The sequence below is a fragment of the Eubalaena glacialis genome, chromosome 1, assembly GCF_028564815.1.
Source record: "Eubalaena glacialis isolate mEubGla1 chromosome 1, mEubGla1.1.hap2.+ XY, whole genome shotgun sequence".
NCBI lineage: Eukaryota > Metazoa > Chordata > Mammalia > Artiodactyla > Balaenidae > Eubalaena > Eubalaena glacialis.
Genome location: NC_083716.1, coordinates 26,792,019 through 26,814,661, shown reverse-complemented (window position 1 = coordinate 26,814,661; position 22,643 = coordinate 26,792,019). Strand labels below are relative to the sequence as shown.

At 51.2% G+C, this 22,643-nt stretch overlaps 1 protein-coding gene across 4 annotated transcripts in view; it reads left to right on the top strand.

The window, feature by feature from the left end:
• Nucleotides 1-22,414, top strand: part of MFSD13A (major facilitator superfamily domain containing 13A) — a 31,487-nt gene extending 9,073 nt beyond the window's left edge. The window contains exons 1-9 of one of the 4 annotated variants that reach the window (XM_061200576.1): nt 7,644-7,732; nt 15,437-15,679; nt 16,112-16,194; nt 16,780-17,232; nt 17,382-17,505; nt 18,101-18,197; nt 18,762-18,933; nt 19,009-19,202; nt 20,707-22,414. In XM_061200576.1, coding sequence (XP_061056559.1) covers nt 15,512-15,679; nt 16,112-16,194; nt 16,780-17,232; nt 17,382-17,505; nt 18,101-18,197; nt 18,762-18,933; nt 19,009-19,202; nt 20,707-20,969 — 1,554 coding nt within the window. In that variant the 5' untranslated portion in view covers nt 7,644-7,732; nt 15,437-15,511 and the 3' untranslated portion in view covers nt 20,970-22,414. Of the gene's footprint in view, nt 1-7,643; nt 7,733-15,436; nt 15,680-16,111; nt 16,195-16,779; nt 17,233-17,381; nt 17,506-18,100; nt 18,198-18,761; nt 19,203-19,822; nt 20,200-20,706 lie in introns of those variants that run through there. The other 3 variants (XM_061200667.1, XM_061200394.1, XM_061200486.1) reach the window with 3 other exon arrangements.
• Nucleotides 22,415-22,643: the final 229 nt, after the last annotated feature.

The window sequence follows — 22,643 nt, the reverse complement described above, 5'->3', positions numbered from 1 at the left end:
GTACTAATATTTTTCTGACTTTACATAGCAAGAAGCTGCTTGCCTCAGATTTGGTACACAATAAATTATTCTATGACTGGGGCTTACGTAGGTTAAGTGTCTTGTCCAGACTCACACAGCTAGTTATGGTAAGGGCAGAATTCAACCCCGTGTCTGTCTCAAGACTTGTGCTCTCAACAATAGCCTAATCACCAATCCATGCTGGGGCTTTTTTCGGACTATCTGACAATCCTTCCCTCTAGAATGTTCCATAAGAGCTTATAACTTTTTTAAAAAAGAACTTCTAATTCTTATTAGCCACGTGAAGAACATGGTGGTATCATTCTCATTTAACAGATAAGGAACAAGAGATTCAGAGAAGTTAGGCCACTTTCCCAGGTTCACATAGTCTATAACTGGCACAGTGGGATTTGAACCCAGTGCAAATGATTCCAAAGCCCAGAAGCTGCTTGGGTGAAGCCAGAAAGGTTGCTTCGTTCAGATGGGTTGAGCACTGGCTGAGCTCCAGTCCCCTCTGGCTGCAGGTCATGCCCTTCCACCTCTCTTCCCCAGTGGGCTGGGTAGTAGTTGCTGCATGATTAAAATGGATACCCTCTTCTAGTTTCTGGGCCGCCAGGCCATCGTACTTTCCTTCCCCTTCTGTTGACTTAAGCAGCATCATGACTAACCCCCATAGGTTCTCCTAGATTCTCAGCATCCCTCAAAGCCCAGCTACCCTCTGAGGAGGTCCCCCACACTCAGCCTGGTGATGTCACATTTCTTTATACCTGACTGAGCCACTCTGTCAAGTCTAATTCAGGCCAGTGGCCTAATGAGAGCAGCAGCTAGGACTAGGTTAGGGTATGTATCTAACACGCCCTACCCAACAGCTCCAAGAAGGGAGCCTCTCCCTTAACAACTGGTCCCAGGACATAGTGGCCTTTGTTGGGGGAGGCCTCCCACCCCCAAGATGTCCATGGCTTAATCCCTGGAGACTTGTTAGTATGTTATATTACATGGCAAGGGGGAATTAAGGTTGCAGATGGTATTAAGGTTGTTAATTAGCAGTCCTTAAAATAGGGAGATTATCCTGGATTATCTGGGTGGGCCCAGTGTAATCACAGGAGTCAAATATGGAAGAGAGAGGCTGAAGAATCAGAGTATGTGATAATAAGAGTCAACCAGCTCTTGCTGGTTTTGAAGATGAAAGGGGTCATGAGCCAAGGAATGCAGGCAGCCTCAAAGCTGGAAAAGGCAAGGAAATGGATTCCTCCCTAGACCCTCCAGAAAGGAATGCAGTTCTGCCAACACCTTGACTTTAGTTTGAGACAGAATTCCAACCTCCAAAACTGTAATAGATTTGTATTAAGCCACTAAGTTTGTGGTTATTTGTTAGAGCGTTAGTAGGAAATTAGTATACCTCCCCACTCCTATTTATAACCTTGCCCCCTCTCCAAATCACAGCACTTGAGGAGTGTCCAAAACTACCTATTATAGACTGACCTCACCCCAGCCTGGAGCTCAATGATGGACCCTGTGTGACTGGCCAGTTTTTCCCCCATGGGGATCTGGTCATACCTGGGTGGGAGATGAGGAGAGTGTGAGACCAAGCTCAAGTTGGAGCCTGGGACAGTGAGAAGCCTGCGTTTTAATATTGGTTCTGACATGCTTGCTGAAGGAGACTGGGGAGGCAGTCCAGGAAAAATGAGAAAAATAAGGACCAAGCTGTGAGTTTCTCAGCATTCATTCACCCTGATTCCAGTAACAGCCCCCAGATTTTTTGGGTCCCACACCTTATCTAGTCTCAGGAAAGTGGTTCTGGGGGAGTTGGCTGTAGCCCATCCTTAAATTACCTGGGTGATTTAGGGCTAAACCAATCATCACTGTCGTCCCTCTGGCCATAGTGATTGGTTTAGGGTAGCCATGTGACTCAATTTGGGCCAATGGGAGCCAAGCCCAGGGCTTTGTTCTTCAATTGCATGGAGTGAAGTGCTCTCTTCCCTGGACAGAGATCTGAAAGAATGCAGTTCTGAGTCCAGAGGTGAAGATCTCTCTGAGCATAGAGCTGCAGAAGAAGTGGAGCCAAGGGTCAGAGAGAGAAACTGGGTCCTGATGACATCGTTTGAATCCTGGACTTTGAAGTTACATGAGCCAATAAATCCCCTTTTTTCCCCCTCCGGTTTTATTGAAATATAGTTGACATACAGCACTGTATAAGTTTAAGGTGCACAGCATGATGATTTGACTTCCATATATTGTGAAATGATGACCACAGTAGGTTTGGTTAACATCCATCATCTCATATAGATGCAAAAAAAAAGAAAAAAAATTTTTTCCTTGTAATGAGAACTCTTAGGGTGTATTCTCTTAACAACGTTCAGCTATACCATACAGCAGTGTTAACTTTGCTCATCATGTTATACATTACATCCCTAGTATTTATTTATCTTATAACTGGAAGTTTGTATCTTTTGATCACCTTTATCCAATTTCCCTTTCCCCATAAATTCCTTTCCTACTTAATCTAGTTTGAGTGGACTCTTTTTTTATACACATAACTGGTTGTGTTTACTTCATATAAAAATTTTTTAACATCTTTATTGGAGTATAATTGCTTTACAATGGTGTGTTAGTTTCTGCTTTATAACAAAGTGAATCAGTTATACATATGTCCCCATATCTCTTCCCTCTTGCATTACTTCATATAGATTTAACCACAAAAGACATCATGAAATGGGCATTTAAAAAATTATTTCAAAGCACCATCATGTTCGTCTTTAGAAAATTGAATGTTTAGGTTATTATACTGTGGAGTGAAGTCTTCTGTTGCTTGCATCAACAATACACCCTGACTGTTTTTCCCCCAGAATTTTATTATGAAAAATTTCAAAATTCAGCAACCTGAGTAGTTTCTGATCAGTGACCCCCACGATCAGAGGCTCTTTTGTGGGCAAAGTAGAGGATGGAGAGAGTCTGGAAGCCAGTCTTGGAGGAGGTTCACACCCTAGTTTAGGAAAACTGACAACCAAAACAAGATCAGGGAATGGAAAAGAGACATGGGAGTAGATTCATCTGGACTTGATTCCATATAACTGCCTGGATGGAGAGGGGAGGGTAAAGGTGGATGCACATGTTTTTAGCTTGGTTAGCTGGGTGGGTAGTCAAGACGATCCTGGAAATAAGAAACACTTGGGGTGATCGGAAGTTGAGGGAGTGCTGGGTTCAGGTGGGACGTTTGGGAAGCTATCCAGCAGCAGTTTTATATTCAGGCTGGAGATGGGAGGTGGGGTAGTCATGAAGGAAAGGTAGTAGGTGAAGTTACCAGAACAGCTGCTACCCTGGCCCATATTACACTGTGTCATCATGGCTGCCAATTTGTTGCGTTCCACCTATGCCTTTTGAGGGCAATTGAGGTATAGTTCACATACAATGTTATATAAATTTCAGATGTACAACATAGTGATTCACAATTTTTAAAGGTTATATTCCATTTATAGTTATCATGAAATATTGACTATATTCCCTGTTATACTATATATCCTTTTAGCTTATTTATTTTATACATAGTAGTTTGTACCCCTTAATACCCTACCCCTATCTTTCCTCTCCCTTGTTCCCTCTCCCAACTGGTAACCACTAATTTGTTCTCTATATCTGAGTCTTTTTTTTTTTTAAACTACTTTTAAAAATAATTAATTTATTTATTTATTTATTTTTGGCTGTGTTGGGTCTTCGTTGCTGAGCACAGGCTTTCTCTAGTTGCTGAGAGTGGGGGCTACTCTTCGTTGTGGTGCACGGGCTTCTCATTGCGGTGGCTTCTCATTGCAGAGCACGGGCTCTAGGTGCGTGGGTTTCAGTAGTTGTGGCACATGGGCTCAGGAGTTGTGGCTCGTGGGCTCTAGAGCTCAGGCTCAGTAGTTGTTGTGCATGGGCTTAGTTGCTCCGCGGCATTTGGGATATTCCCAGGCCAGGGCTCAAACTCGTGTCCCCTGCATTGGCAGGCGGATTCTTAACCACTGCACCACCAAGGAAGTCCTGTTTCTTTTTTCTCAAATGCACTAGTTTGTTTTATTTTTTAGATTCCACATAGAAATGAAATCATGCAGTATTTGTCTTTCTCTGTCTGACTTATTTCACTTAGCATAATACCTTCCAAGTCCATCCATGTTACTGTAAATGGCAAAATTTCATTCTTTTTTATGGCTGAGTAGTATTCCATTGTGTATGTGTGCATATATGTGTATATATAAATATATATATACACATATATATATATGCTCACATGTTCTTTTTTTTAATATTTATTTATTTGGCTGTGCTGGGTCTTAGTTGTGGCACACGGGATCTTCGTTGTGGTGTGTGGGATCTTTTAGTTGAGGCATGCGGGATCTTTTAGTTGCAGTGTGCAGGATCTAGTTCCCTGACCAGGGATCGAACCTGTGCCCCCTGCATTGGGAGCACGGAGTCTTAGAGGCTGGACTGCCAGGGAAATCCCTAGGCTCACTTGTTCTTTATCCATTCATCTTTTGATGGACATAGGTTGCTTCCATATCTTGGCAATTGTAAATAATGCTGCTATGAACAATGGGGTGCATGCATCTTTTCAAATAGTGTTTTCATTTTTTTTCAGATAAATACCCAGGAGTGGAATTGCTGGGTCATATGCTAGTTCTATTTTTAATTTATTTATTTATTTATTTATTTATTTTTGGCTGTGTTGGGTCTTCATTGCGGTGTGCGGGCTTCTCACTATGGTGGCTTCTCTTGTTGCGGAGCATGGGCTCTAGGCACACGGGCTTCAGTAATTGCAGCACGCAGGCTCAGTGGTTGTGGCATGCGGCCTCTAGGGTGCGCGGGCTCCAGTAGTTGTGGCGCGTGGGCTCAGTAGTTCTGGCTCGCGGGCTTTAGAGCGCAGGCTCAGTAGTTGTGGTGCATGGGCTTAGTTGCTCCGCGGCATGTGGGATCTTCCTGGATCAGGGCTCGAACCCGTGTCGCCTGCATTGGCAAGCGGATTCTTAACCACTGCTCCACCAGGGATGTCCGGTAGTTCTATTTTTAGTTTTTTTGAGAAACCTCCATACTGCTTTCCATAGTGGCTGCACCAATTTATATTCCCACCAACAGGCAATCTTGTTTTTGAAGTCCCTTTTACCCCATATAGTGTATGGCCTGACAAGTTTAAGTGAATGTGTGAAGAGTTTTGAAAATGGAAATTTGGGGGACCCTCTCTGCAACTAAGAAAGCCCTGGGAAAAACTGCCCCGGTGAAGGGGCCCGAGGAGGAGTTGTTAGGTAGGAGGAGAACATGACGGAACATAGATCACAGAGGTCAGAAGCCGAGGGAGGAGAGAATTTCAGGGAGAGTTTTTGTATGTCTCTCTCCCACGATCCAGAGACTCTGATATGACTCAAGAAGGCAGGCGATATGATCTTCAATTGCACCCCATCTCCCCTCCCAGTTATCTCTGTGCTTGACAACTGGGAAGGGAAATCAGAGATAATCACAAGGCCCAGCCCTGGTGCTGACAAAAAAGGCTAACTGGTTACATTGTCTATAAAATCAGAGGGCTGAGGGAACTCAGGGTGGGGTATTCAGTGCAACACAGGAGCCAGTCTTTCCTATAAGGTCACATCCAGTTCCAGCCCCTTGGCAGCTCTCCCCATTCTCCTGTTCCCCCACAGGATACCCAGGGAGGGCTAAGTAAAGGCTCAGTGTTGCTTTGAAATAAAGGCACATGCTGGCCAGAGATGGAACGGCAGAGGGACTCCTTTAGTCAATTTATGGAGGCCCTAGTGTACCAGACTCTATGCTGAATGCTGGGTTTCCTGCCCTTCCTGCCCTCCATTATCACAGCCAGTAAAGCATAGATGGGGGTAAGGGGTAAGGATGGGGGAGAAATGGTAATCTTCCTTCTGGTCATGAGGGCTTTCTGGAGCATGAGGGGTTTCATCAATTGCTTGAAGTCTAGAAGAGAGGTGATGTGTGTGTGGCCAAGGGGAGACCTAGGAGGTAAGAAGAGGGTCTGAAAAGGCAGGACTGGGGAGGAGGAAAGTGAGACAGACTGGTGGGAGATGGATGCTGGGGGCAAGGTTCATGGGGCCTCTGGGGCTCCCCAGGAACTGGTTGAACAGACTCTAGCTCCTGGACACCCGGGCTCTTGTGTTGGACTGTTTGCTCTGGGTGGGCCCTTGCCAGGTTGTCAGGAAGGAGGAAGAGGATGATATTCCTGTTGACAACAAAACTCTTACACCCCTATTTCTCATTTAATGCCCACAAAATCCCTCTAAGGAGTAAAACAGAGGCTCACAAAAAGAGCGTCCCCGAAAAAGAAGTGGTGGAGCTAGGGAACTGAGTCCCAGGTCCCCCAGAAGCCAAAAGCCACACTCATGGCCCCATATCCCAGGGTAGGGAAACAGCAAGTCTGGAGTCTGTGCTGTCTGATTGCCTAGAAATCTAAGTAGGCTTACAGGCCTGTTGGGAGAAGACATGGGACATCCTCACCAGACTAGACTGAGCAAAACTAAACTTGACTTTCAGGGTCTGGGCAGGGGTAGGAAGAGGAAAGACTCCTGTTCTGAGAGTCAGAAGGTCTGGGTTCCAACTTGTCTGGGCCTCTTACTTGCTGTGTGAAAGTCATTGAATCTCTCCCAACCTCGGTTTCCTCATCTGTAAAATGGGGATAATAGCACCTACCTCCCAGGGATGACTATGTGAGGGCTCAACAAGATAATGCATGTAGAGTGCTTAACACAGCACAGGGCACATTGTAAGAGCTCCGTAGCCTTATATTTTACTATTACTATTAATAATATGAGGAGGTTGGGACTTCCCTGGTGGTGCAGTGGATAAGACTCTGAGGTCCCAATGCAGGGGGCCCGGGTTTGATCCCTGGTCAGGGAACTAGATCCCACATGCAAGCGGCAACTAACAGCTCGCATGCCACAACTAAGGAGCCCACGTGCCACAACTAACACCTGGTACAACCAAAAAAAAAAAGAAAAGAAACAAGAAAAAAATAATAATAAGAAGAAGAGGTTGGGCTGCTTGGTTGCTCTCTCAGGGCCTGGTGCCTGTGGCCTGAACCCTGGTGCCCACAGCTCAAGCTGGGCCTGTCCTCTCTTGAGGAGCTCACAATCCAGCGTCAGGGAGGCCCAGGTCGTGCCACTGTCATCTTCTTATCTGTCTCAGCTGTGCATCCAGTCACACCACAAGGTTTGAAGGAAGGTGCTGAGCTCTCTTCATTTTCCGAATTAATAGTAAGGGGTGGGGGACTTCCCCGGAGGTCTAGTGGTTAAGACTCCTGGCTTCCACTGCAGTGGGTGCAGATTCGATCCCTGGTGGGTTAATTAAGATCCCACCGGCCGCACGACAGGCAAAAAAAAAAAGGACGGGGGAGAGGATGGGAAGCTCTCAGAAAAACCTGGTTGATTTGAACTGAAATGCCATTAAGCCTTCGTGGAAGTGAGAGGGAGAGGGTGAACCGGCCAGGAATACAGACAATCTCCCCGTTTTTTGCTGGCGTCCACAGTCCTCTTTTTGGTCCCTAAGGGCAAGCGCCCGTAACAAATATGGCGGCGGCATCCTCGGGCGCGAGCACCTGCCGGAGCAGCGGCCCCGGAGCCACGCGGAGCCAATCGCTGGGCAGGAGCGGAAGAAGAGGCTGGAGAAGCTGCTGGAGGCCTGCGCGCAGGCGCACTGGCTGGCACCTGGCTCCGGGCAGCCGCGGGATTAGGCTTCGCCTGCCACAATTTCGGTGAGGGGCTGGCCCGCGGCCGGGGCTCGGGGGCAGGAGCGGGCTGGACTGGGGGCTAGTCAGTCACAAAGGACACACCCGAAGGGTACAGGAATGCTGTCAGCTCTGGGAGTCCTGGGGGCTGTCTGCGGGAGTCCCTGAAGTGATCTGGTTGTGGGTTGAGAGAGTGCCTCGGGGCAGGGTGGGAGAAGCTTGGGCTCAAGGGGTGAGGATGGAATTCTTGCAGAGGGACTCCCTGGGGTCGCATGATGCATCAGGCCGGGATCCATTTCATTAACATAATGGCTTTTAACCCTGGTGGCGTTGTAGAACCAATTGGGGAGCTTTAAAAGAACACCGATGCTGGGCCCCGTCCTTAGAAATTACGATTTAATTGGTCAGGGGTGAGGCTTGGGCTTTGGTGTTACTGAGTAGCTCCTCAGGTGATTTTAATGTGCAGACAGGCTGGAGAACCACCACATGGTTCAGCGCCAGCTATTGAATAAGGAACTCCTGGGTTGTTCCCAGACTCCTCTGTGGCTTGCGAGGGGTGCGTGGTCCTGGGGTGAAGTTGCTGATCCTCCAGTGCTGCTGTAGTAACCTGCGGAGCAGGGAGGGAAAGGGAGAAGGTCCCTCCCCCAGTAGGGTGAAATTCATTTCCAGCCTGAGGAGGAGGATGGGCCCATTAGTCACTGCATGGAAAGTGGGCACCCCTCCAGGGTGGGCGTCCCCAACAGCCCTGCCAGGGCTGGTCCTGCTGTGGGGAGACTGAGCAGGGAGACAAAGGGGGTGTGAAACAGGAAACACAGAAGACAATTAAGAGGTCACCTGCTTGTTGAAAAAAGGACACACCTAATATTTGCATAGGGTATAATACCTTTCAAATTCTTTTGATACCCCCGGGACAGGCAGGGAATGGACTTTTCTCCCGCTTTGCAGATGTAGGAATAAACTCAGAGAGCTAGTTCGTGATAAGGTTCAAACTTGACCCAGGGCTCCCAACTCCAAATTATGCTTATTAGTAGATTTTTTCCCTCCATACTAATAGCTTCTCATACAGTCTCTAGTCCTTCTGAAGGGAATCAGAAGCTAACACCCACCCTCTTTCTGAAGCCCCTCACCCCAGGGGCCCAGTCTGTCATTCTTGGTTTCCTCTACCAAATTCATCAGCCCCCTACTCACCACAGGCTGGTTCAGAAATCAGGGAGCTGCTACTGTTTCTATCATTTTCTGGTTCTTTATCTCCCAGAAGCCTGATGGGGTGAGGAGGGGAGAGTTTTTACATGATGCCGGGGGCTCCTTCTAAACATCTGATTCTGTCACCTGGCCACTCCTAGTGCCCCCCATCCTATTGTCCTCAGTATAGGATCTTGTGTGTGGTTTCCAAAGCCCTTCCTGATCTCGTGTGGCTCTGCTCTGAGCTCTCTTCCCATATTATATCAATTTTCCTTAGCACACGGGTGAAAGCTTAATAAATGTTACATTTTGTTATTATCACTGTTCCTCTTTGTTGCCTCACCTGTTGCCTTGCTGTCCATGTTTCACATCAAGATTCCCCAGGTTGCCTCTTTCTGACTCCCACAGCCAAGCAGAATGCAGAGCTGAGGGGCACAGTGGGATCTGGGGGAGGACACTTGTATGACTGCTGCTCTCCTGTTGGGCTGGGGATGTCTATATTGGCCTTTTAGGGGCAAATTGACCCAGCAGGTATTAATTGAGCACCTACTGTGTGGTGAAGGAGCCTGGTGGAAGCTGGGAGTCCAAATCAGGGGCAGGTCTGACCTGGCCCTGCCTTTAAGGAGCTTGGGGTCTGGAGGAGGGTTAGGGAGACATTTGGATCCTGATACAGAGCAAGAGACCTGAAAAGGGGAGAGAACACCTGACTTGGTGTCCTTGGGAAGGTATGTGCCCCTGAACTGGGCCTTGCTTGAATCAGCAGGATTTGATACAATTGTGGTGGCGGTGTGGGCCTAGAGATGTGAGAAATGCTGAGTTTTTTTTTTTTAGTCAAAAGCACCTGTTTTGAATTTTGGCTCTAGCACTTAATAGCTCTGTGATTTGGGGCCAGCTATTTAACCTTCAGAGCCTTGGTTTCTTCACTTACAAGATGAGGATGGAAATAGTAACAAGAGTTGTAAGGATTCATGATGATAGGTGTAAAAACCAGGCATATCCTATATGTCTGAGAAGTGGTATGTAGTTACATCTAGGGTGTTTTAGGTGGAAGGAACAACATGAACAAAGGTTGGAGGTGGCATTTAAAAAAGAATTTGATGGATGGCAGGATATACCAAGCAGTGAGAAGCATCAATGTTGAGTGCTGAAAAGACAACTTCAGTCATGGATTTGGCAGAAGGGGACACTGACTGAAACTCTTTAAAGATCATAAAGCCAGACTTAAGAGACATGAAAAAGAAGAAGAATAGCTACATTTAAAAAAAATTTTTATTTATTTATTTTTGGCTGTGTTGGGTCTTCGTTGCTGCGCGCGGGCTTTCTCTAGTTGCGGTGAGCCGGGGCTACTCTTCGTTGCGGTGCGTGAGCTTCTCATTGCGGTGGCTTCTCTTCTTGTGGAGCACGGGCTCCAGGCGCCTGGGCTTCAGTAGTTGTGGCTCACGGGCTCTAGAGCGCAGGCTCAGTAGTTGTGACGCACAGGCTTAGTTGCTCTGCAGCATGTGGGATCTTCCCTGACCAGGGCTCGAACCCGTATCTCCTGCATTGGCAGGCGGATTCTTAACCACTGCGCCACCAGGGAAGCCCATGAATAGCTACATTTTATTGAGGGTCTTCTAAGTGCCAGGCACTAGGCTTGGTGCTTTATGTATCTTTTACATTTCAGCCCTACAGCAATCTAAGAGGTTGGCATTGTCATCCCCACTTTATAGATGAGGAGACTGAGGCCCAGGGAGAGGGAGTGGCTGGCCCAAGGCCACACAACTGGGACCATACCAGCGAGGGGCATGGGGGATGGGCTCTGGGGCCACCAGCAAGCTCTCCTGCTAGGTGCCAAGGTGAGGGTGGAGTTGATTGCAGGTTACAGGGTATCTCAGCCAGGTTATGCAACTAGGCTGGTGTGGGCCCCAAGCCGTTCCTCCCCTGAGAGGCAGGGCTGTTGTTCTCTGTGGGGGTGGAGTGGGGTGGGGAGGGCTATTAGAGGAAGCAGTTCCTGATGGAGGAGTGGAATCTGGAGTGACCCTGCATACTCCTCCCCCAGCGTTCTTTCCCGGGCAGAGGCTTACCTGGACAGGTTGCTTTGCCTCTAGATCTGGTCCATGGTAGTGGTCTGTCTCTGGTACTCCTGAACATCATCTGGGCCTGTGCTCCTTGCAGGCCGTCCTCTTCTGACTTTCCCCCTTGTGCCTTGATTTTTCTCTCAAACTCCCCTTACCACAGGAAGGGGCCTGATTACCAGCATATTCCCCTGCTCCTACCCTGATCTGTTATAAGTGAGCCCAAGGAAATGCCAGTTTCTGAGCACTTTTCTGTCGGTGCTCTGGGCTTCCTAGACATAGTTTAATCCTCCCTGCATTCCTATAAAGATAGGCACTGTTACTCCCGTTTTACAGGGGAGGAAACCAAGGTTCAGACAAGCTCAGACCTTGCCTGCAGTTACAGTTAGTAGAAAGTTCAGTTGAGATTTAAACCCAGGCCGTTCTGATGGCAAAAGTCATACTTTTTCCATCTCACCGCACTTTGAGGTTTTCTTCTACTGTTGCCCCAGCATGGGTGCAGGGAACCAGCTGCTGGAGGCTGGGGACCTTGCCTGTAGGGTCCACCTTCTCCAGTAACCAGGGCAGGTCACTGGACATCTGGGTAGGGGTGCCAGGAGGTTTCACTCCCTTCGGACAAAGGCTTTCGAGGTGAGGGAGGGGAGTTCTGAAAGGCCCTGGGGAATCAGAGAAGGTGACCTGAGTTAAGGATAGCAGCAGAGGTGTACATGGTGCTTTACAGCCCCAAAGCACCTTTAGATTAACCCCCACCCCATCCTTGTGTGGTGGGTATGGAGGGTCTGGGAGGCTCGAGAGTAGTAATCTCTGAAGTTTGGGTGCTCGCTGCACTTCCTGTGCTCATTGCGTTAGAGTATTTTCTCATGGACTGCTAACCCTAGCCTTAGGAAGGTTGGCCCCATCGTGCAGATCAGGAAACAGGCATGGAGAGGTTTAGCAAATTGCTTCAGGTCACACGGGTAGGAAATGGTGGAGTTGGGACTTCGGATACCTCCAGTTGTGTCTTCTTTCCACTATGTTACTTGAAAAGTGCAAGGAAACTTTCAGGGTGATCTCAATTGTGGTGACAGTTTCACAGGCATACCTATGCCAAAACTGATCAGACTGTGCACTTTGAATATGTGCAGATTATTATTATTTTGGGGGGGGTCTTTTTTTTTCTTTTTTTCTTTTGGCCACGCTGTGCAGCTTGCAGGATCTCAGTTCTCCAACCAGGGATTGAACCCAGGCCATGGCAGTGAGAGCCCAGAATCCTAACCACTAGGCCACCAGGGGACTCCCCGATATGCAGATTATTATATGTCAGTTGTACCTCAATAAAGCTGTGAAAAAAAAAAGTATTTCCCACCAAATGTTTCTTCAGGGGCTCAAAGGCCCCAGGGAGAGGCCACCTGGATATCCTCCGGCTTTGGGACAAGGTGGGATCATTATGGCCTGGGAGAGATTCTCACAGACTTAGCGGCTGCTTTCAGGTAGTTTTGGCCACTGCTTCTCTCATTGCTCCACCACTAGGCGTGGGCTGGCACAAGGTTGGCACAGGGGATGGGGGGCTGCATACCGATCTCTTGAGTGAATTGCCACTCAGCTTCCATTGAGCCTGAGAGAGACCCCCATGAGATACCGTCCTTATTCTCCCCGCAGAGCCTCTTTCTTACCAGTCACTCCTATAGCAAGAGTGGCTGAGTCCAGAGAGGGAGAGAGAGGGCGAAGACACAGGCCCTGCGCTGGAGAACCCCACAGTCAGGCTGGAGTGCAGGCAGGTGGGAGAGTGCTGTGCAGGGGCAGGAGGCACCAGTGAGGGCCGAGGAGTTGGAGAAGGTCTCCTCGGCATGGTGCTGGCTCCTGAGGGATGGGTGAGATGGAGATGAAGACATGGGGAGGGTGCTTCTGGTAGGAGGCACCATCAAGAACAAAGGCCTGGGGGCTTCCCTGGTGGCGCAGTGGTTAAGAATCCGCCTGCCAATGCAAGGGAGATGGGTTCGAGCCCTGGTCCGGGAAGATCCCACATGCCGCGGAGCAACTAAGCCCGTGCGCCACAACTACTGAGCCTGCACTCTAGAGCCCGCGAGCCATAACTACTGAGCCCACGTGCCACAACTACTGAGCCCACGTGCCACAACTACTGAGCCCACGTGCCACAACTACTGAAGCCTGCACACCTAGAGCCTGTGCTCCGCAACAAGAGAAGCCACCCCAATGAGAAGCCCACACACCACAATGAAGAGTGGCCCCCGCTTGCCGCAACCAGAGAAAGCCTGTGTGCAGCAACGAAGACCCAACGCAGCCAAAAATGGATAAATAAATAAATAAATTTATAAAAAAAAAAAAAGAACAAAGGCCTGGCCAGAGGAGACGGTGGCTTGAAGATCCACGGGAGTCTGGGCTGGACTGGTGGGGAGAGGCCAGACTACAGAGGCCCTTGAAGGCTGGGCAGGGAAGGGGAGCCATGGTGGCTGATGGGGCAAGAACAGGGCCTGGGGGGTCACCACATTTGGACTGGGGCTGAAGTCGGTTCTCCAGGGCCTGACTCTGATGGGGAAACAGAAGTTTCTGTTCTGCATGTGTGCGTGCAAGCATGCGGACATGTAAATGAAGCCCATGGGTAGGCTTGGGTCACGAGGACTCAAAGAGAAAGCCTCTGAGGAGGTGTATAAGTTTTAGGGCTGCCGTAACAAATTGCCACAAACTGAGTGGCTTAAAGCAACCTCACAGTTCCTGTAGGGTAGAAGTCCAACAACAAGGCATCAGCAGGGTCTTGTGCCCTCTGGAGGGAGGCTCTAGGAAAGAATCCTTCCTTGCCTTTTCCTAGCTTCTGGTGGTTGCCTGCAATCCTTAGTGTTCTTTGGCTTGTAGGTGCATCACTCAAATTTCTGCCTTCATTCTTCACGTGGCTGTCTTCCCTTTGTGTGTGTCTGTCTCTGTGTCCAAACTTCCCTCTCCTTATAAGGATACCAGTCGTTGGATTAGGGCCCACCCTAACTCAGTATGACCTCATCTTAACTTCGTTACATCTGCAAAGATCCTATTTCCAAATAAGGTTGCACTCACAGATACTGGGGGTTAGGACTTGAACTTATCTCTTTTGGGCACATTCAACTCAGAACAGGGAGTTTGAGAGAAGGAAGCCCCCTTAGCTTCCCTCTGGGGGTCAGACAAGCACACATGAGATTATTTTTCTGAAAAGAGAACAACAGCTTTGAATCTAAAAAAAGAGACAGATAGACTTAATGCCTGGCTGCTTAAAGTGTGGTCATGGACCAGCAGCATTGGTGCCACCTGGGAGCCTGTTAGAAATGCAGAATCTCAGATTCCTCCCCACACCTATGGAGGCAAAATCTGCATTTTAACAAAGTCCCCTGGTGACTTGGAAGCACATTACAGTATGAAAAGCGCTGCTTTAATAAAAATCTGACTTTTATTTGCTTTTCCATCCATGGTCAGTGTAGCCTGCTGGTCTCTGCGCACGAGTCGGCCTGGTTGGGAGCAGGCACTCGTGCTGTCCTTTGTTCTCTCTTTTCATGTAACATGTTCTTGAGTTTCTCTCCCCTGTGTTGAGGTTGCCCACATACTTGGCCTTTGTGGAGAGCATCGGGCTTGTTGAGCCAGTCCCTTTGTTGTGTTCCTGGGCTGTGTCCAGCTTTTGGCTGTTTATAAATGTTGCTGCCATGAACAGCTCTGTACATGTTCCCTTGGGGTTAGTTCCTTGAGGTGGAATTTCCTGAATCAAAGGGCATGAGCAGTTGTGGGCTCTTATCATATCTTATCACTTGTATATCCCTATGGAACCTGCCATCACAGCAGGTTTCTCCATTCTACCCAGCAGCCCATAGGAACCCAATTTGGGAGGTCAAGTGGCAGAAAAGGCTTTGGAGCCAGACAGGTCAGGGTTCAAATCTGCTACTTTTTGCTGTGCGACACTGGGCAAATTACTTAACATCTCTGAGTTTGGGGTTGCTCTCCTATAATATTGTAATAGTGCTGTAAACTTTGTAGGGATTTTATAAAGATGATAATGAGACCACTAACATCCATTTATTGAGCACTTTCTGTGAGTTACCTCATTTAATCCTTACATTCCTCTGAGTAGCCATGATCGTCCACTTTTCCTTTTTACAGAAGAGAAAACTGAGGCTGGGGTTAAGTAGCTTGCCCAAGGTGCCACTGTAGGCACAGTGTGTGCCCAAGCCCAGGGTTGTCATGTCTGGACCGTTAAGGTTGAGCAAAGTATGGATGAAAGAAGATACTGAGCACAGCGCCCTAGCACGCAACCTGGCTCAGCACTTGCTGGCTGTCTGCCTTCTCTTCCCACGCCTTTATCAGTTTCCTTGGGTTACTCTCCAGTAGTGGTATCTAGTCCAGCATTGTTTTAGCTGGATATCATTGACGATTCCCCAGTTTTGTTTTACGTACAGACTTTCTCCCAGTGAGATGACTCAGAGGTCTGGGGTTAGATCAGCTGGCTCTGATCCCTGTAGCTAACTGGCTTCTTCTTCCCCAGGAACAAGGATGGCCAGACTGCCCGTGGCCGTGAGCGCTCCTCAGTACTCCTGGGGCTGAGGCTGGGCTGGCCGCCATGGGGCTGGGTGGGCCCTGGGCCTGGCTGCTGGGCCTGCCCACGGCCATGGTCTATGGCTCCCTGGCCCTCTTCATCTCTGTCCTGCACAACGTGTTCCTGCTTTACTACGTGGACACCTTTGTCTCAGTGTACAAGATCAACAAAGCTGCCTTCTGGGTCGGAGAGGTAGGCCAGAACTGGGGCAGCCAGCCAGGGTGGGAGCCAGGCAGATGGCAGGGCTGGATCCTGCCCAGCCAGGAGCTTGGGGCAAGCTGGGTTGCCCACCGAGATTCAGCAAGAAAAGCTGGAGCTGGAGGCCTTGATGACTCCTCAGTGAGGATTACGCCAGCTCTCCTGGCCTCTGTCTTGTGAGCCAGGCACTGTTCTATGTATGCACATTTATAATATATTCACATATATTTATCAGCTGGGCCCTGGATGGGTGGGAGTTTGATGGGACAGTCGCTGTGGGTTATAACAGAGGGACTGACCTGAGCAAAGGTTTGCAGGAAGGAAAGCTGGGGTCATCTTTGAGAGGTGGCGAGCAGGCTGGGATGGAGAAAGCCCTGGAGAGGAGGCTGCCTGGAGCCCACCTGCCCATTTCCCCTCTGCCCACAGACGGTGTTTCTCCTCTGGAACAGCCTCAATGACCCCCTCTTCGGCTGGCTGAGTGACCGTCAGTTCCTCAGCTCCCAACCCCGGTTTGTTTCCCGAGGATGGCTCAGAACTGGTTCTGTCCCACCTACCCCTCCCCAGAGCTGGAGGACCCCTGCCTGTGTTTGGGGTGGGGAAAGAAAGGGAGTCCATTTTCAGCTGTTGTCCAGGCTTCCTCCTTTCCCAAGGTCAGGCAGGCTCTGTCCAGGTTGAAGAAGTGGCCTTGACTGGCTGCTGCCTTGCTCACCTCGGGGAGAAATTTACCCCCGCTTGGCTTATCAGGCCCTCAGGACGGGGCTCGGTGCAGCAAACACTCTCTGCTGCTTCTGGCAGATTTCTTTAGCCCATCCCTGCTTGGGCCCATCACTGCCCCCAAACTTGAGAAATGGGTATCCCACCACCCTTTGGCCATCAACCCTGGCAGGCTGGTAAGAGAGCAGAGGGGAGAGTGTACCCACTGGTGAGTTGTGCTTCCTAAATCAGGGGTTGAACTCAGGGCTCAGTGGGACCACCCTGGTGTGAGTCCCACGCTCTGGGCCTCTGTTGTTCCCTCCTCTGGGCCCCGGGCAGGGGGAACTGGGGCCTGCCAAGGCTGCAGGGGCATCTCCCAACAGCACCCCTCTCCCTGGCAGGTCAGGCGCCAGGCTCTCCTCGAGGGCCGTGGTACTGGCACGGGTGCGGGCACTGGGCTGGCATGGGCCGCTGCTGGCACTGTCGTTCCTGGCGTTCTGGGTGCCCTGGGCCCCAGCTGGCCTGCAGTTCTTGCTGTGCCTGTGCCTCTACGATGGCTTCCTGACGCTCGTGGACCTGCACCATCATGCCTTGCTGGCCGACCTGGCCCTCTCAGCCCACGACCGCACCCACCTCAACTTCTACTGCTCCCTCTTCAGTGCAGCTGGCTCCCTGTCTGTCTTTGCCTCCTACGCCTTCTGGAACAAAGAAGACTTCTCTTCCTTCCGCGCCTTCTGCCTGGCACTGGCCGCTGGCTCTGGGCTGGGCTTTGTGGGGGCCACACGGCTGCTGAGGTGGCGGGTGGAGGCGGCCAGCAGGGAACCGGGGTGCCCAACCCTGGCTGTGGATGGCGGGTGAGTGGCCAGCTCCGGCTCTCCAGGGTCCCGCCAGCACTCTGCTGGGTGTGACTGCCATGCTGGGTCCCCTGGCCGGTGGATGGCTGCCGGGTGGGGGATGGCTCTGGCCCAGCCTAGGCCGTTCTTGACTCCCCTCTGCCCCGTAGCCTGTGTGAAGAAGAGCTGCTTCTGGGCGGCGAGGAGGCGGGCAGCATCACCTTGGGCCAGTACCTCCGGCAGCTGGCCCGCCACCGGAACTTCCTGTGGTTCGTGGGCATGGACCTGGTGCAGGTATGGGAGCAGTGCCTCCACCCAGGATGGCTGTGAATGCCTCGCTCAAGGGAAGAGGCCCCTCAGAAGCTGGGAAATCAGTTCTGGCCTCGCCTGAGAATGGCTGAGCCATTCAATGGCAGGAGCACAAGTTGGGTTGTTAGATACCTGGATTCTAGCAGCGTCTGAGCTCCTAGCTCTCTGTGTCATCTTAGGCTTGTCTCAGTCTCTCGGGGCAGCCATGTCCTCACCTGCAAAGCGAGGATATGAAAAAGAGGTGCCCCTTTGGGGACTGTTAAAACACCACGTGCCATACCTAAAACATATGTAGTATATAAGCCAACCAAATTTAGAAATAGATTGTTTTTGTGTCATTAAGCTTGTTCTAGCATTGATAGGTTTTACAAGAGAAAAAGCTTTTAATTGTTCTGATGACAATTTTATCATTCCTTCTAACTTTTAGCAAAATTAGATAAGCACAGGAATTTGGTTTTCGGGTTTGTTCTGGCATGTTCCATGTCGAGGGACGGGGGATAGAGGCCGTTCTTGCTCCTGCCGCTCCACCTGTTGGCTTTTGCCCTGTTCCTGGCCTCCTCACTGTCCCTGTTGGTTGCAGGTCTTTCACTGCCATTTCAACAGCAACTTCTTCCCCCTCTTCCTGGAGCATCTGTTGTCAGACCACATCTCCCTCTCCACAGGCTCCTTCCTGTTGGGTGAGTGGGTGCCTCGAGCAGGCCGGAAGGACAAAGGCTTGCACCCCAGAACCCCTAGCCCGGCTGTAGGCACAGCCGCCTCCCCAGCTGGGGCCCAGGTGGCAGAGGGCAGAATATGTGCTGGGGTTGCACCTCCAGCCCCCTGCTCTGTTTTCCAGAGGAAGGGAGGGAGCCTCTGTGGGTTTGAGGGGGTAAGGGCTGCCCTCATGGTGGTCCTCTGGGTGGCGGTGACACCCAGAGGTGAAGTGGCACAGTGGCTGGTTCACAGGGAGGACTACTGTCCTGACAGGCCTGGGTGTGTGTCTTGACTGTGCTTATTCACTGTGTGGCCTTGGATGTGTTTTATTTCATCTCTTTGGGCCTCCATTTCTCTGTAAAGTAGGAATAATAATAGTACTTACCTTAAAGGGTCGTGAGGACTAAATAAAAGGGTGTGAAGCTCTTAGCACGGAGCCTGAACCTCGTTAGTGTTGGATCAGTGCAAACTCTGATTCTGATGTTAACCGTGGGCAGTTGTGGAGGTTGTGGCAGTGCCCCCTGACGAGGCCGCACCCCCTTCCCCAGGCATCTCCTATGTCGCTCCGCATCTCAACAATCTCTACTTCCTGCCCCTGTGCCGGCGCTGGGGCGTCTACGCTGTGGTGCGCGGGCTCTTCCTGCTCAAGCTGGGCCTGAGCCTGCTCATGCTGTTGGCTGGCCCCGACCGCCCCGGCCTGCTCTGCCTCTTCATTGCCAGGTATGCCCTGCCCTCCCTCATCCCCACACCTCTGTCCCACCCCTTCATTTTTGTCTGCTCTCTCTCCACCGGCAGCAACCGTGTCTTCACTGAGGGCACCTGTAAGCTGTTGACCTTGGTGGTCACTGACCTGGTGGACGAGGACCTGGTGCTGAACCACCGCAAGCAGGCGGCCTCAGCACTTCTCTTTGGCATGGTGGCCTTGGTGACCAAGCCAGGCCAGACCTTCGCCCCGCTGCTGGGCACCTGGCTGCTGTGCTTCTACACAGGTGAGGGCCCAGGGTCTGGCACGGGGCTCTGGAGGCTCCAGGGAGCACAGCTTACCTGGTATACCAGCTGATCAGCCTGGGATCTGGGTCCATTGAGGGAGAGAATGGCAACCAGCCAACAGAGGCTGGGTCTGGGCCGCCCCCGGCTGCCACCCCTCCTCTGCCTCTCTGCATGTGGGTAGAGGAACTGGGTTACATTCTTTCATTCATTCATTCAACAAATATGTATGGAATACCTTCTCTGCCAGGTGCTGCTCTAGGTACCTCTAGGGAGGGAGATAACAAAATAAGACAGACAAGGTCTTTGCCATCGCGGAGCTTATATTCTAGTCAGGGGGTGGGGGTAGGGTCAGCAATAAACAGCCAAACAAGAAAAGAGCAGGTAGTGATAAGTGCGTTGGTAAAACTAGACAGTGTGACTGAGAAGCTGCTTAGTGTGGTCTGGGAAGGTCTCTCTGAGGAGGTGACACCCAGGATATGAACTGAATGGCGAGGATTTGGTCTAGAAAGATCTCAGCAAATCCCAGACAGAGAGAACTGGAAGTGGGCCCAAGTTATCAAGAGTGGTTTGGCAGACTTCCCTGGTGGCGCAGTGGTTAAGAATCCATCTGCCAATGCAGGAGACACGGGTTCGAGCCCTGGTCCGGGAAGATCCCACATGCCGCGGAGCAACTAAGCCCATGCGCCACAACTACTGAGCCTGCGCTCTAGAGCCGCGAGCCACAACTACTGAGCCCATCTGCCACAACTACTGAGCCTGCGCTCTAGAGCCGCGAGTCACAACTACTGAGCCCGCGTGCCACAACTACTAAAGCTGGCGCACCTAGAGCCCGTGCTCCGCAAAAAGAGAAGTCACCGCAGTGAGAAGCCCGTGCACCGCAACGAAGAGTAGCCCCGGCTCGCCGCAACTAGAGAAAGCCCGCACGCAACAATGAAGACCCAATGCAGCCAAAAATAAATAAATAAATAAATTTATTAAAAAAAAAAGAAAAAGAAAAAGAGTGGCTTGGAGATGAGGCTGGAAAAGTGAAGAGGGCTCTGTAGATCTGGGCAGGGTTTGGATTTTATTCTCAGTGCAGCTATTGGGTGGCTTTTAAGTAGGGGAATGACCTTGTCTGATTTACACGCTTTAAAGTTCGCTCTGACTGCTGCACGGAGGATGGGCTGTAGGGAGGCTGTGGCACAGGCGATGGAGGCTTGGAGCAGGTGGGGCCGGGGGCTGAAAAGAAGTGTTTGTTTTGGGCTGTGTTTTGGAGTTGGGGGAAGTGAAGGATTAGCTGTTGGGGAGTGGTGAAATTAACTGAGGAATCTAGGAAGACTTCGAGATTATTGGGGGGATGGCGGTGCCATTCCCCAAGAAGAGAAGAACAGGGGAGAAGCAAGTCTGGGGGAGGAATCAAGAGTTGCCGTTTGGACATGTGCCCGTGGCGTGTGAGATGCAGCACCATGGACTGTGGAGGAGACCAGGGCTGACCTGTTCTTTCTGCGGACTCTCTCGTCCTAGGTCATGATCTCTTCCAGCAGCCGGCACTGACGCCTGTGGGGAGTGCCCAGCCCTGGCCAGAGCCCCCAGCTCCACCCCCACCACAGGCCCCGACACTCCGCCAGGGCTGCTTCCACCTGCTGGTGCTGGTGCCCATCACCTGTGCTCTGCTGCAGCTGTTCACCTGGTCCCAGTTCACGCTGTATGGGAGACGCCTGCACACGGTCAAAGCCCAGCGTCAGAACCTGTCACGGGCCCAAACCCTGGACGTTAAGACGGTGTGAGGGGAGCGGCAAGGCCACCCTGCTGAGGACACTACCTGCAGCCCTGGGCGGCCAGCCCAGTGTCCTGCTCTTTCGCCTTCCTGGGGTGCAGCCTGGAGGACAGATGGCGGAGTGGGAGCTCCTGGGGCTGCGCGGGGAGCGTCACTGAGGTCTAAGTTCCTGCTTGGCTGTCGGGCCCAGCTTGGGCAAGGGTTGGGGCGTTTGTGCTCAGGGACCCACTTCCTCCTATGCGGCAGGAGGAAGAAGAGGACCACGAAGGGAGGGGGCCTGCCCTGTGGTCACGTGGGGTTGCTGTGGGCACAGAGGCCTATCCCCCTGCCTGGCTGGGGTTGGCGCCCTATGTGGGCCCGGAAACCACTTTGGCCCAGTCAGAGGAAGCTGACTGAGTCCGACCTGCCCCTTGCGGTGGCTTCTCTCAGAACTCTCTGCCTCAGCTGTGCCTGGAGTAGCACGCCCTAGCTGCTGCAGGGCGCCCGCGCCCCCAGCTGGCCTCTCAGCGAGGTTCATTTCATCACAGACTGATCGAAGTCGGTCATTTCTATTCCCACTCCTGAGGTCTGTGCTGTGTGTGGGAGTGGTGGGTTGGGGAACAGGATTCCTTACTTAATAAGAGCAGCCTGGGAGCATTTTCAGAGATGGGTGGGGGGCCACCCACATCAGAGTCACTGAGGTAGCAGGGAGAGCCTGCAGGCCCGTGGCCGCATGGGCCCTTGGGAGCAAAACAGCTTTCAGGCCTGCGGTCGTAGCCCCAGTGCGTTTCCCATGTACCACTGCTGGACATGGTGGGCAAGGAGGAGTGGCCACTTCTAGGCTAGGGGTCCTTAACATTGGAGTCGCTGGGGAGCTTGCAAAGATGCTGGTGTCTGAGTTGTTCCCCAAGATTCTGATTTCATGGGTCTGGGTACCGCCTGGCACTGGCGTTTTGGAAAGCTCTGTGGTGATTTTACCGTGCAGCTGGGACTGAGAACCTCTGCTTGAGGTCAGCGTTTCTCAGCCTCGGCACTACAGACATTTGGGGCTGGGTTGCTCTTTGTTGTGGATGTTTAGCAGCATCCCTGGCCTCCGCCTACTAGATGTCAGTAGCATCTCCCTCCAGTTGTGATGACCAAACATCTCCAGGCATTGCCAAGTGTGTCCTAAGGGGCGAAACTGACTTTGATTGGGAACCACTGTTCTAGGCCAATGGTTATTTGAGGGTGTGCACAGCGGTTAAGAATGTAGGCCCTAGGGCTATATTGCCTGGGTTCAAATTCTAGCTAACAAAGGACAGAGCTCTGGGAAATTAGATAATCTCTCTGTGGCTCTATTTCATTATCTGTAAAGGGAATAACAAACATACTTACACTTTGTACGGTTGTTGGGAGAATCAAATGGATTAACATTTGTAAAGTGCCTGGAAAACCGCTCCCCCCCCCCACCAAAGTATACAGGTTTAAAATGGAGAACTGATTAATCAGAATATCTGCGCGTGGGCCCCGGGAACTGTATTTTAATAAGCTTCTGACTTCAGAGATGTGAAGAGCTGGCCCCCTCATCTGGGGTGGAGTCTCATCCATGGGCTTGGGCATGTGCACAGGCCTGGGACCCTCATTCCTGACCTGGTCTTCGTTGTGAACACCGTCTTCTCTGCATCCACCTGACAGGCTGGGGCTTGGGCTAAGGTCAGGCCAAGTC